The sequence below is a fragment of the Talpa europaea genome, assembly GCF_964194135.1.
Source record: "Talpa europaea genome assembly, chromosome: 12".
In the NCBI taxonomy this organism is placed as follows: domain Eukaryota; kingdom Metazoa; phylum Chordata; class Mammalia; order Eulipotyphla; family Talpidae; genus Talpa; species Talpa europaea.
In genome coordinates this window covers 37,910,227-37,925,332 of record NC_140079.1, presented here as the reverse complement: position 1 = coordinate 37,925,332, position 15,106 = coordinate 37,910,227, and the positions used below count along the sequence as shown (strand labels likewise).

General features: G+C 38.1%; 1 protein-coding gene across 9 annotated transcripts in view; it reads left to right on the top strand.

The window, feature by feature from the left end:
• The window catches only part of YAP1 (Yes1 associated transcriptional regulator), a gene marked incomplete at both ends in the record, with an annotated part of 103,887 nt that overhangs the window by 37,986 nt on the left and 50,795 nt on the right, over positions 1–15,106 (top strand). For all 9 annotated transcript variants that reach the window (XM_084251278.1, XM_084251276.1, XM_084251277.1 and 6 more), the window contains one exon: positions 12,741–12,856. In XM_084251278.1, the coding sequence (XP_084107404.1) occupies positions 12,741–12,856 (116 nt within the window). The remainder of the gene's footprint in view (positions 1–12,740; positions 12,857–15,106) is intronic.

The following is a 15,106-nucleotide window of genomic DNA, read 5'->3' as shown; positions in this document are numbered from 1 at the left end:
TTTCTCCCCCCACCACTCCTACATTGATTATTACCAAATGTAAGAGATAATAGTGCCAAGGTCTTTTATATGTAATATCAGTTTAGGCAAAACAGTGGAATATGTGAGAAATAAGCCTTTTGAAGAAATTGGATTTCTTATCTGGCTCTTGTGGGTAAATAATGTAAGAATCTCAGATTATGAAAGATTGTATACAATTATTAGATCAATTATTATGCTTTAAAATTTCCAAGAACTAATAAATCTTCCAGGTAATTCTTATACAAGTGGTTCAGGACCACATTTTGAATAATATTTGTAGATTTTCAGTGTCTTAAAATTTCTCAGAGCTTTTTTTTGATCATAGCTTTGCCCATCCTCTGTTTTAAGGTTAATATTATGAAAGCTGTTAGGTAGACCCTATAAATGAGAGTCAAGAGACTTGATTTCTCTCCTTTGTTCTCTTAAGAAAACTGACAGTTCATTCTGTGATGACATCTGTCAATTTCTATATCATGAAATAAGGGCAGGTAAAAGCCATCTGAGATGAAGACAGAGAATGTTTGTGTTTTTGGAAGTCTCCACTTGAATTTTGGCATCATTCCTATAACTGTTCCAGCCTTACTCCTTCCTTGGGGAATACTCATTTCCAAGGGGAGATAGAATTCATCTATGGTGATAAGGTAAAGTCGTTTTAAATTGGTTTCATGCTTGTTGAGTGTATGTTAATTTTGTTCAACTTAAGGCTAAAGGGTCAGATTACAGTATTTGTACAGTTTGTGGAGTGTTAACAATTGTTATATTTACTCCTATATTTTCTGCTTGCTCTTACTCATATTTTAACCCATTTTAATAGTCTTTAGTGATAGCCCAATTATTTCAATTTAAGATTTTGATTTACAATAATATAAGCAGTGTTATCACAGAGGCAAAAAGTATGTAAGTCTTCTCATCCTTATCAAGAAATTTTAGTATGTACATATCTGAACATTTGAGAGTTCTAAAAATACTTCATGGTAGATATGTACAAATATAAAAAGCATATGATTGTGGCTTAGGAAGTGTAGCTCCTAGAAGGATTAGATGGAACAAAGTATCATTGTTCCTAGATTCAATTAAGCCTGTAGGTTTCACTAGCTTGGAACAGCCTCCAGCATGTGACTCTATAAATAACACTTGCACAACAAACATGGGCTTGATAAGTGAGCAATAAATCCTGGCGGACTGCCCACTCTAGATTTTAGAACCACACTTGACATCATAGTGTCTTGGGGGCCTGACAAGGATACAGAAATTTTAATGTTCTACATTTCACACAACTAGTTTGTATTATTACTGGTTTTCCACTTTAGTCTTATTTTCTGTTGATTCTTGAAAGTCAACCTTTTTTTTTTTTTTTTTTGTGGGACCCTCGCCGGCGGCAGGGAATGAACTGGTGCTGCAGAGGCTGCAGGCAGCCGCGCAGCCCAGCGCTCAACTGCTACGCCACCGGGGGAGGCCCGAAAGTCAACCTTTCTTAATAAAAAATACTGCATTAGTTGAATCACTTGGCTTCTCATTAGATACTTCATATTTAAATACAGATTTTTCTCATTTCCTTCAGAGATGGTGATAGTTTAGTTGTGCAGATGGCTGTAACATAAAAGCAGGTAACATTTCTGTCATTTTATCTTTTTTACCTTTATTGGGCAAAATTAGGAATTTCTAACAATTTCTATAACACAGTCGAATTGTAAGCCCAGCCAGCAAAGATGAGTTCATAAAAATGGATTTTATCAGTGTCTAAGCAGGTCCATCTTGGCAATTAAAAATAAATAAATTGATTGTTTTTCTCTGTGGCAATATTACAAAAAAGGTTTGGAAGGTGTGTTGGGAGATTAAACACTTATCCAGTGCATTGTTTAATTTTATGTGGATAAAATTTATAGATATGTTATATTGTTCCAGTTAAATTGTGCCATCTGTCATTACAGAATCTTGGTGGATTTGGAAAATACCTGTTTTGTAGCTTTATGAAGGTACAATTTAATATTGTGCTGTAGGGATTTTATGCAAAGGTTTAGGGTTAGAAAAAGCATTTTTAAAAGTGGATTATGAAGTGGGGACAAACCACAAACACAGTATGGTTAGGCCTAAGTTTATATAGTTTATATATTCATATTGATGCTAATATTACATTTTAACCAAGATTCCAGCATTTTACAAATTGACAGGAAGTTTGAGAAGACACTTAAACTCCTTTCTCTCTCCCTCCAAGTCTCCCCCTTCAAACAAGATCTAGTCACACCTGTGTGTTCTCACTGTTATCTATGGACAACTACGTGCTTTGCATGCAATGCCTTAGACTGAAATGTTTGTTATATTTCTCACTACTCTGAGGTTGGATTTTTTTGTCATTATTTTCAAATTTTAGCTAATTCATTACCCACAGTCAGCTACACCCCATATGTTTATTGATGGATTTGTGATTTAGCATTACGGTGTTCCTTATGGTATTCCTTGGTACTTAAAGAATAACTCAATAGAATAAACTTTGAATTCATCAGTGGTAATTGAAACACTTTCTAAAGCATTGTGTTCATGTATGGAATATAGTAGACAGGTTGGGAGGGTACGATTATTACTCTTCATAAGTTCATGATCTCATGGGAAAGACCATTCAGCTTATGCTATAAAAATGCTCTCTATTTATAGCCTCTAGTGTCTTAATCCAGTGGTTCTTAACCCTCACTGTCCCAGCAGCCCCTTTGAATAAGAAGTGTTTTATGAAGAGTTTATTCTAAAATGAAATTCATGTTATACAATTTAATGGAGTACATAATTTTGAAAATTCAGTATTATATAACAATCTATATAATATCAGGGAGAAATAAAGTCATTTGTGAGAAAATAATATGTATGTTTAATATATAAATGCTTGGGCATTTATTGGAAGTCATAACGAAATAGTCAAAAATTCATGAATCTGTATGTATAATCACCAAGAACATGACAGTTGTGGATAAAAATTAAGCATGTTGAGTAAGTAATTTAAATGCCAAGGGAGCATTGCTGTTGATAATGTAATTGTATAAAAAAGGTTTTTTTTTTTTTTTTTTTTTTAAGATTTAGGGTGCAGACCAGAGGTGCCTGGGGTAAGAGGATTTACCAGAGACAGAATGGGGAGCAGAACAGGCAGATGTACTGAAATACACTGCTGGAGGGGAGCAGCAGGAGAGACAGGAGAGGTCTGCAGCTCCATGTGGGTCACCTCCCTAGCTGGGGATTGAATTCATGCTGCAGTGGCTGTGGATAGCTTCACAGTGCTTGAGACATACCCCCTTGCACCACCAGGAAAGCCCAAAAAGGTTATATTATTAACAAATTTCCAAAGAAAGCTAAATATGATTGCTTACTTTCTGGAAAAACTTGGTATATAATTAAAATTGTGTAAACATATCTGGTCTGTGTAAAACTGGAGCTTTATGTAAATATGGTTTTTAAAAAAAGATTTATTTATGCATACAAGAACTGGGGTACAGGCCAGAGGTGTGGGGGGTGAGAGTGTTCACCAGAGACAAATTGGGGAACAGAACAGGCAGATGTACTGAAACAAACAGCTGAGGGAGTGGCAGGCGAATCAGGAGAGGTCTGCTGCGCCATGTGAGTAGCTCCCTGGTCAGGGATCAAACTCCTGCTGCAGTAGCAGTGGATAGCTTCATAGGTTGCTTCTTAACCCCTTACGCCACCACGAAGGGCCTAATTGTGGTTTAACCTACATGAATGTCCTCCTTCAAGACATTCAGAAGTTCAGGAAGACCATCTGCTGTGTTGCAGGGAACCTAGGGTTGAGTACCCTCTGTCCATGAGATGTTTGTCTGACTGTGATTGCTGGAAATGCTCCCTCGTAAGTTCTAAATTGAGAACCACTGCTCTAAATCAAAATGCCCGTGTAATATGAAAGTGCTTTTAAAAGGTTGCAGTGCTCTTTGTTTTTTAATTAAAAGTAGAGTAGATTTGAAGGAGTAAACTTTTACCAGTGCATCAAATGATGCATAAGAATTCTATTGCCCTGTGATGCAAGTATTTTTTCATGTGGCACTATCAGTGGCTGATTGATGTCACTGTACTCTTCTGTAGTAATGAGGGAAACTAAACTTTGAATTTTTACCACAGATTTTTACCACTTTCTTTAATTTTTACCACTTTACTTTCTTTAAGATATAAACCATATATTTGTTAATGCATGCAAATATTTACCCTCTGGACATGCTCAAAATACAGTGCCATCAACTTTGAAGGCAATGCTTCTCAAACTTAAGTGTGCATAATGGATCTGCTGTGGATCTTGTTATTAGTTAGCCATTCTGTAAGATCTCTATACTTTATCACAGTATTAATATCAATGTTAGTCATTAAATTTCTTTTACTTAAACCACATTATCTTCTCTAGTGCTTATACTTGTTAACAGCATAAAATTATAAATTTTGAGGAAATAATCAGTCATCAGTGTTTCTAGCACTGTAAAACCTACTTCCCTTTATCTTGCTCAGTGCCCCTTAAATGAGTGCCATGGACTCAGTATTAATTTTTCTTCCTTCCTCCCTTCTCCCCCTTCCTCCCTTTCCCTCCCCTTACTCCCCTCCCCTCCCCTCCCTCCCTCCCTCCCTCCCTCCCTCCCTCCCTCCCTCCCTCCCTCCCTTCCTTCCTCATACAAGAACTAGGGTACAGGCCAGAGGTATGGGGGAGGGGGTGAGAGGATTCACCAGAGACAGAGTAGGAAACAGGACAGGCAGATTGACTGAAATGCACTGCTGAGGGGAGCAGCAGGCCTACTGTGCCATATGGGTAGCTCTCTGGCTGGCCAGGGATCAAACTTGTGCTGCAGAGGCAGCAGATATCTTCATAGTGCTGTGCTTAACCCCTTGCACTGCCAGGGAGGCCCCTTATCTGTATCTTAATAAACCAAAAATCTTGTTTATAAAGGAAGAAACAAAGTAGGAAGAACAAAAAGTCAACATAACTTTTTAGAGCTGCAAACCTCCAATTTAAAGGGGTAGAAATAGTGAGTGTAATACTACCATAACTAACTTGTCTTTTTACTGATTAACCAGTTAACATCCTCTAATAATTGTACATTTTATAAAATGGATGTCTTTTTGTTTCTATGGAAGAGTTTATTTGCTAGTTTTGCATTAATCTTAATAGTTGATGAATCTAAAAAAGAAAGCATTTTAAAAGTAATCTAATTCTCTTTTTAAATTATATTCCCAGAAAAAATTCTATTCTGCTAGAGTGGTAACTTACTTTTTGCAGATTCCTTCTCTATTTAGAGACCAGTAAAATGGGGTGAAAAGAGCACTAAACTAGAAGCTAAGAGAAGTTTTATCCTGACCAACATGCCACTCATTGGCAGTGTGACTTAAGGTCATTTAGTTACTCCATTTTTCTGAGCCTGTGTTCTCAGTTGTTAAGGAAGGATTGTTCTGAGAAGTGAATGGGAACTGTTGTGATAGGTTTCTGTCCTTGGGCAGGGGAGCCTTGATGGTGCCCAATCTCTGTCATGGAAGAGCCACATCATTCTGAGGGCAGATAGCAGAAACTGGCAGCTTTACTCCTATACAGTAAAATCCAGGGTTTCAATAGCGAGGCAGCACATGTGTCTCATCGTGGGAAAATGTAGTATATTTCTTTGACCTTCAGAATTTGACCTACACACAGCTATTTTTTCCTTTTTTCAGTGTCCTGGATTAATGCAAGGGATCTCTTTGAGAAGACACTCTTAACCATTCTGGTCCCACCTAAAATGCCTGGGAACTCCTCACTATCGTATTCCCTTTATATTTGAGTAGTGGGAGAGATGCAAAGAATGTGATCCTGGGTTTTTATCCTACTAAGGGTGTTGCCAAGGAAATTGCTGTCTCCTTGTACTTATTGCAAGGTTGGAGGAGGGGAGGGTGTAGGTGAGTCTATTATAATAGGGCGCACATTTTGCATAATTTATTTCTGAGTTTAAATCCCAGCTCTGCTATGTACAGGTAAGTTGCTTTGGTCATACTACTTAATCTCAACAAGTTGTAGGTTTTTGTTTTTGTTTTTCTTCACCTATGTGAGAGACTCATGACTTAAATGGTACATTAACCTTTCTCAGCTGGGGTCCTGGAGGAATGAGCTCTTGGGGTCTCCCCACAGTTACCTTCACATAGTATTTTATGTCCCATGGTTTCCCTAGGTATTTGCAGATGTCACAGTATTGTTACATGATCAGAATTCCCTGTGCTCAATATTCAGGTTTGAGTTTCATGGGATTTACATCTCACACAATAGAAAGCTGTTAAAACATTTCTGTATACCACGCCCCCAATTAAATTGATTATGCAAAAATCATGCAAAGTGACTATGCAAAAAGTTAATTTTCTAATGATTACTGAGGAATTCTACCCTTTTTTATGTTTAATATTTTGCTAAGTCACCGAGTATATAAGACAAAATTCTGCACTGTGAAATAAGAGACCAAAGTCAGCACATGGGCTTTGGTCAGAGTACAGCTCCTTGTGTTTCATCAGCTAAACTTTGACATTATTTCCCAGCCGTAGCTGCTCTAAAGTGAGATCATAGGGCTTATCTTGGTCATAAATCCAAGTTGCCTTTCCCAAAGTAATAGCAGTGAATATTTGCATATCTTAAAGGGGCAGTACAATTTCACATTTCTTATTTTTCTATAGTATGTTTAGCAGCTAGACAAGACCCCAGGTTAATGAAATTCTTTGATTGTTTTCTATTATTCATAATTACTCATTTTTAACTTTGAAAATACTGTTTGACTTTTGTGTGATTTATTTTCTTGGTTTATATATTTTGATTGTGTTATTTATAATTTCATCATTTTAAAAAAACTTTTTTTAAAGATTTATTTTTGTGTAGAAGAACTGGGGTGTAGGCCAGAGGTGGCAGGGGTGGGGGACACACAATTTACCAGAGACAAAGTGGGGCAGAACAGGTGGATTTACTGAATACACTGCTAAGGGGAGCAGTGGGTGAGACGGGAGAGGTCTGCTGCGCCATATGTGGGTTAGTTATCTGCCCAGGGATTGAACTCAGGCCTTAGCGGCAATAGTTCTGAGACTATAATTTCACCTTTTTAAGAATCAGTGTTGTTTGAGCAGTAAAACTCTTTTCAAACTGTTTTTCAGATTGGCATTGATGTGAACTCTTAACCTCCCCTTTTCTGAATAATGCTCACTGCTTTGGTGTTCATTAAGCCCAGCAAATATTTTTTGAGCCCTTTCCCAAAGTTCATTTCCTTTAAGAAGTTTATGTTCCAGTGATAACAGAAATTGTGTTTTGTATTATTCTGGAATTTTATTGATCTTTAATACCCTGTGCTTTTTTATTTTATTCCCCTTTGGTATTTTTGCAACATCTTTGTTATTTAATACACATTACAAAGAATTTATATCTTTTTACATTATCCTTTCACATGTGTGTCTAGTATAGAAATTATTTTCAGAATTGCTGGTTACCAGATGCAGTTTTGTTGCATACTGGGTATGTGACCTTGTGCAAGTCCCTTAATTGTTTGTTTGCATAGCAGCAGTACCAGTAAGACCAGGCCTCTTAATCATATGTCATATCTCTTGAGAAGTATACTTTCACAGCCAGCAGAAGTGCTTATGCACCTTGGTAGAGTGGAAACCCTGTCTTTGTAGCTATGTCTATATTCTGTTCCTTTCCACTCTGATGGAGACTTAACTCTTGAGTCATCCCTTAGTACATCTTAGGTAACTCTGTTTCTATTAATCCCTTCTGTCTCTGCCTTTTGGGCGAGATGGGCAGTGGGGAAAGGGAAGAGAGGCAAAAACCCATATCTTTCCAAGTATTTATGTATTTTCTCATTTTGTACAACTAGGTTTATTTGCTTACTCACTGTATCCACAGCATGACACTGAAATCGTTCTTGCCATTGTCACCAGTCAACTCCTTATTGCCAGGACTAGTGGGCCTTATAATTTTATTTTTGGAAAAGATGGGTGTTAAAGTCAATAAAACCATAAGAACTTCGGGAGAAAGTTTGTATTGTTAGCACAGAAAAGAAAAAAAATATTTCCTGGAAAATACATACTAACACTTATATTCATTGAAAATATAGTAGTTAATAAAATGAATAAAAGTTCCAATTTAGAGCTTATTATATTTTTAAGATTTTAATGTACTTATTTTTGCATAGAAGACCTGGGGTGTATACCAGAGATGCAGGGGCTGAAAAGATTCACCAGAGACAGAGTGGAGAGCAGAACAGGCAGATCTACTGAAATACACTGCTAAGGGGAGCAGAAGGTAAAACAGGAGAGGTCTGCTGTACCATGTGGGTTATTTCCTTGGCTGGGCATCAGATTCAGGCTGTCGTGGTGCTAGTGCTGAGCCATAACCCATGGGCCACCAGGGAGGCTCTGGAGCTTATTTTAGTTGAAGGAAATGGGCAAATAAATGAAATGTCAGGTAATGCTGAAGAATTCTTACACAAAAATAAAGCACACAATTAGGAGTGGGACTTTGGAAAGGGTAGATTTTAGATGACCTGGCTATATTAGTAAGGAAGACTTTCTGGGACTATGATATTTGAGCAAGAACAAAAAGAGATGAGCGAGGAAAACATGCAGCTATCTGGGTATGAGTGATACTCGCATACTCTTTATTTGGTCTTAGTGTAAATACCTCTTTGTGGTATGAAATGTTTTTATAAGGATTCTTGTTCTTATGATAAAAAATAGTGCATTTTTTTGGTACACTGTTGCAAATTGACTTATAGGAAAATACTTTTTCATAATTTAGTCTTATAGAATAAGTGAAAACAAATTCTAAAGTTAATTTAATTTCACATTTCCTTCGGTATCTAAATGCTTGGTTGCATTCTTTCATAGTTGGACAGTTTGGACAGAGGCATCTTTATTCCAAAAAGAGATGTAGATCTTTAAGTACATGAAACATTAACTGAGAAAACATAGTACAGCTCTATAGGACTCCAACTTACTGAGGGTTCAACAAATTTTTGGTTGAAAATTTAGCATTTGTATACTAAAATTTCAGCAAAATAATTGATTTTTTTTTTTGAAAACAGTAAAACTACATTCTCTATATTCAGAACCCCAGTATTTATGTGGTTATGTGTAGTTGTCAGAATGGGGTCTCTCCCCATTCTGGGTGGAACCCTATATAGTGATAAAAGGATTAATATGGTTTTTGTTTTTAGTTTTCAGAGAAACTCAATAGTTAGATGAGAGCATTCAGCAATCAGCTTCTGGAACTTGATTCCAGTATCCCTCCTTCATCTACTTTACCACTACCCCCCCCACCCACTTCCACCCCCGCCCAAGGTTAGGGGTTTTAGGAGACAGAGAGTAGGCAGTGGCATATCCTTTTGTTGGAATTTAAAAGCTGATAATAATGAATTACTGTCTATTCCCTTTCCTAGTTTCTTAACATAATAGAGTGGAGAAGCTCTGTGTATCTGAAGAACATTATGTTGTCAAATTTGTTCATGACTCATGGGGAAGAGGGAAAAGAATAAGCTGTTGCGGGCTTGATAAGGATTTGATCTTTTAAAATGAGGTGCTTACATAGCAAACTTGAAGTATTGGCTTTAATATCTACTCTTTCCCCCTCCCCTCCCCCCAATATCTACTCTTGAGCAAATGCCAGAACTGCTGCTAAACAGCATCTATGACCAGTGAAGTTATGTAACTCTCCTTAAATCAGCACTTTCTTTTAGCATTTTTAGTTGATCTGTAATAGCTTTGAAAAGATAGGTACTGTTGTCATTCTAAAGTGTACAAATTTTCTATATTCTTGTCCTCCCAGTTTTTGTCTCCATTCTGCTCGAGTTGGACCTAAAAGAAGTCTCCCATCTCCAGTAGATAATATTTAAGGCCCATTCTAGCAATAGTCTATGATTCTTTCTTACCGTGTTTTTGACCAGATAATGTTATTGATAGGATAGCATTCTGGTTCCATTTCAGGAAAGTTAATGACAAGTTGTCATTTCCTTAACATTTACACAGTTATGCATTGGGTGATTAAAGAAGAGAAAACTCAGATTTTTTTAAAGTCACCTTGTATTATAACCTAAGTGGTACTGGTGTGTCACTAAAAATCAATGTGTATATACTTCAGAAAGTTCACCACTGAAAGTCCAACTCTGTCTTTCACCATGAAATTGTCTCCTTTTATCTGATTTACCAATCCATTTCCCCTTCTTTTTGATAACCACTAACTGATTTTATAGTCTCAAAAATTGATTCTTTTATTTAGTTCATCTATTTGTTTTCTCTCTTTATGTACCATATATAAATTAAATCATATGGTGTTTGTTTTCCTGTCTGACCTATTTTACTTGCTACAGTATCCATCTATGTAGTCACAAATGGAAAGATTTCATCTATTATTTTTGTTTTATAACTGAGAGTATTACATGTGTATGTGTACCACATCTTTTTCCATTCATCTGTCACTGGGCACTGAGGTTGTTTCAGCTCTTGGCTATTGTAAATAGTGCTGAAATAAATGTTGGAGTGTATATAGACAAAACTCAAATTTAAAATTTACATAGCCATACAAAGCATGATTTGGTTTTCTTTAAAAAAAAAAGATTTATTTATTTATGCGTACAAGAGCTGGGGTACAGGCCAGAGATGCGGGGGTGGGGGTGAGAGGATTCACCAGAGACAGAGTGGGGAACAGAACAGGCAGACTGACTGAAATACACTGCTGAGGGGAGCAGCAGGCAAGACAGGAGAGGTCTGCTGTGCCATGTGGGTTGCTCCCTGGCTGGCCAGGGATTGAACTTGTGCTGCAGAGGCTGCAGATTGCTTCATAGTGTGGTGCTTAACCCCTTGCACCACCAGGGGTGTCCGGTTTTCATTTTTTAATATAACTCTTCTCTCCCTCCTCCCATTAAAAAAATAATGAATTTGTGACAATACGTTAGGAAAACCTAGCAAAGCAGAGTTCTATAATTTTGCCATCTGAAAGTAAACACTGGAAACATTTTGATGTCCCACCTTCCCGTATGTTTTCAGTTTATACACAGTTGGACAGCCTCAATATACACTATTTTACAAATTAAACTGTATTATGAATATAGTATGTCATTAAATATTCTTTTTTTAAAAAATTATTTTTTATTTATACAATAGCTGGGGTACAGGCTAGAGGCACAGGAGGGTGAGAGGATTCAGCAGAGACAGAACAGGGAGCAGAACAGGCAGACGGACCAAAAGCACTGCTGAGAGGAGTAACAGGAGAGGTCTGCCTAGAACCCTCATCGCAGAGGCTGCGGACAGCTTCACAGCTCTGCGCTCAACCTGCTGCACCATTGGGGAGGCCCTGTCATTAAATATCCTAAAATATTTTCAATAATTATATTATAACAGTATTTAATGTGTATCATTGGCTGTTAACTGGCTTTCAAATTTTTGCTTTTACAAATTATACTAAACAGAACTTTATGCATACATCTTTGAGTACCTCTTTGGCTATTTATTCAGGATGATTTTTAGTTTCATATGCATGGTATTTTTAGTTTTTATTTTACTGAAACAAGGTTTGCTAGAAGAAAAAAAAACTAATTTACTTTGTGCTCATATACCAGAAACTATGCTTACTTTGTAGTCTTAAAACTGTTTTCAGGGCCTCCCCAGTGGTGCAGCAGTTGAGTACTGGGTTGCGAAGCTGCCTGCAGTCTCTGCAGTGCTGGTTCCATCCCGAGGGTCCCACATGGCTCGCAGACCTCTCCTGCCGCCTGCTGCTCCCCTCACCAGTGTACTTCGTCAGTCTGCCTGCTCTACTCTCCGCTCTGACTCTGGTGAATTCTCTCACCCTCCCGCGCGTCTGACTGTACCCAGTGCTTGTATAAATAGATAAATAAATAAATAAATCTTTGGAAAAAAACCCACTGTTTTCATACCCAGTTTTACAGATGAAACCTCCATATATACATACAAGATATTTTGCAGTAGGCTAACAGAATGCAGAAAAATGTTTAAATGTTTTACTCAGGGGCCTCCCTGGTGGTGCAAGGGGTTAAGTACAGTACCTTGAAGCTATCTGCATCATGAGTTTGATCCCAGGCTGGCCAGGCTGCACCCACATGGTGCAGCAGACCTCTCCTGTCTCACCCACTGCTTGCCTCAGCAGTGTATTTCAGTCAATCTGCCTGTTCTGTTCCCCACTCTGTCTCTGGCGAATCCTCTCACCTCCCACATCTCTGGCCTGTATGCCAGTTGTTGTATGCATAAATAAATCTTTACAAAAAATAAATGTTTTATTCAGCAAATAACAAAGGTATTTGACAGTCTCAGAAGATAATGAATTTGTAATATATGTTGTTATTAGCATTTGGTATCTTTTTTTGCTTTACCTGAAGGATTTTAGATTAAAAAATTGTATGTTAATTGTTTTTCTTAGCTCTGGAAGAGAAAAAGTGGGTGTTTTATAAATTTTGGATTTTGGTCACATAAATTTATAATTCACTTTTTGTTTTGAAATTAGAACTACGTAATAATTGTCAGTGAAGCTCTTAAGAGGTAAAGTTGAGAGATATAAGGATGAAACGTTTGCAGAGTACTGGTGGAAGTCAGGTGGCAGGTGAAATGATGAGGTGCTTTTGCAGCTGGTTTAGCCCTCTCCCATTAGACATGTGTCCACCCTATTTTGATAAGTGGGATTGGGCTTGTTTTTAGGATCTGATGTTTGTTATCTAACACAGTGGTTTGTTTTGTCTTAGTCACATCGATCAGACAACCACATGGCAAGACCCTAGGAAGGCCATGTTCTCCCAGATGAACGTCACGGCCCCCACCAGTCCCCCAGTGCAGCAGAATATGATGAACTCGCCCTCAGGTGAGTGAGAATGCTGTCCGCAGTGCTTGTGTGCAAGGAAACTTCCTGTATAAGCAGTGACAGTTCTTTTAGAGAAACTGGAGCATTGGGGATGCTAATTTTCTATCCAGTTTCATGGGGTGGGGGGACATGTCACACCATCACCCTGTTGAGTCATTCATAAATGGGCTAGAACTGAAAACCAATGAGTTTTCAATTTCAGTTCTTAGTTTGGTTAATTTTGACATGCTTGTGTTTTATTCTACTGGTTTCTTTGTCTCAGGTGTTCAGAGTTGAAGTTTTCCTTTTCTTTTGTGGCTTGGATGTGAAGCCAAGCTACAGTGATCTGAACCCTCATTTAAAGTGAATATTCACTCTACCTTGAGAGTAACTAGACGGTATCAATTTATAAATGCCAAAGAATCTTTTTTGGATCTAGCCATGTGTATTTGAAAGCATTTCCTACTTTTAAACAAAATACAAGCTTTAAAATATATTTTTTTCTGCCTCTTATTTGGCAGTTTATATAAATCTGCCGTTTTTCTTGTCCACATTATGGAGAATAACAATGCCTCTTACTATAGAGAGAAAGATTACAAAGGAAATAATACAGTAGATATGTAGTGTCTAATTTCTAATGCAAAGTAGCTACTAAGTCAAAGTTTAGTTCCTTCCTCTAGTTGTAAACTATTATCCGACTGCTTTCTTGGCTAGGACCCACGAATTAGATCATCTAATCATTTTAGGAAAAGATTCTCTTTCCCCAGGTAAGATGCAATCCCATGCCTAGCATCAGGAAGTACAGCATTTAGGATTTCTGACCATTCCCTTTCCCTTTCCTTCAGTCACTCTCGCTTTAAAACCCCTTTTTGCTGAGTCAGGGCACAGAAGGAATGACAGGAATTGGCAGCCCTAGCAGCCACAATGGCCTTTTCCCTCACAGCTCATCTATCTCCCTGCCCAACAAAGTGACCATAATATTGGTAGCTGTATTATAGAGTTTCTTAAAAAGCAGTCTTTGGAGAGGAGGGACTCTTGGAGGCAGGGAGAGGAGTAAAATGATTCATTGACAAACAGGTTCTTTGACTAGGAGAGTCACAGAGGCAAAATGTTCTTTTGCCCTTAGACATGATGCCAGAAAATGTTGCTGTGCCATAACACTGGGTCCTTGCTTTAGTGGGTTGAACAATTGAATTCTAAAGAGTCAGGAGCGGAAAACAGAAATCAAGACAAGATTTGTGACTGAACTCTTCTTGTCATAATTTCTTTAGATAAACTTGAGGAAAATTTGATTCTTCAGAATCTCCTGTATTGGCTTATTTTAATATCAATACATTTACTTATCAGTCTGTTGTATATGTGACATTTAGCTTATACATTAAAATTTTTATTTTATTTTTTTAAAGATTTATTTATTTATGCATACAGGAGCTGGGGTACAGGCCAGAGATGCGGGGAGTGAGAGGATTCACCAGAGACAGAGTAGGGAACAGAACAGGCTGACTGACTGAAATACACTGCTGAGGGGAGCAGCGGACGAGACAGGAGAGGTCTGCTTCGCCATGTGGGTTGCTCTCTGGCCCACCAGGGATCGAACTCGTGCTGCAGAGGCTGTGAATTGCTTCATAGTGTGGTGCCTAATCCCTTGCGCCACCAGGGAGGCCCTTTATTTTATTTTTAAATTTTTTTTTATTTTTGTGTAGAACTGGGTTGTAAGCCAGAGACGCAGGGTTGAGGGGGAGGTGGTGAGAGGATTCATCACAGACAGTGGGGAGCAGAACAGGCAGTTTCACAAAAATACACTGCTAAGGGGAACAGCAGGAGAGACAGGAGAGGTCTGCTGCACCATGTGGGTGAGCTCCCTGGCCTGATGGAACTCATGCTGCAGTGGCTGCCTATATAGCTTGATAGTGCTGAGACTTAATCCCTAATCCCTAGGAAACCCCTGTATTACATTTTTTAAATTTATGCATACAAGAACTAGGGTGTATGTCAGAGGTGTGGGGGTGGGTAAGAGGATTCACCAGAGACAGAGTGGAAAGCAGAACAGGCAGAGCTACTGAAGTACACTGCTGAGGGGAGCAAGACAGGAGAGGTCTGCTGCGCCATGTGGGTCAGCTCTCTGGCCAGGGATCAAATTCATGCTGTAGTGGCTGCTGATAGTTTGATAATGCTAAGATTTACCCCCTTGTGCTGCCAGGGAGGCCCTATTAAAATTTTTTTAGTGAAAAAGTAAAGAATTTACTGACAGGCAACATTTATTACATTTAC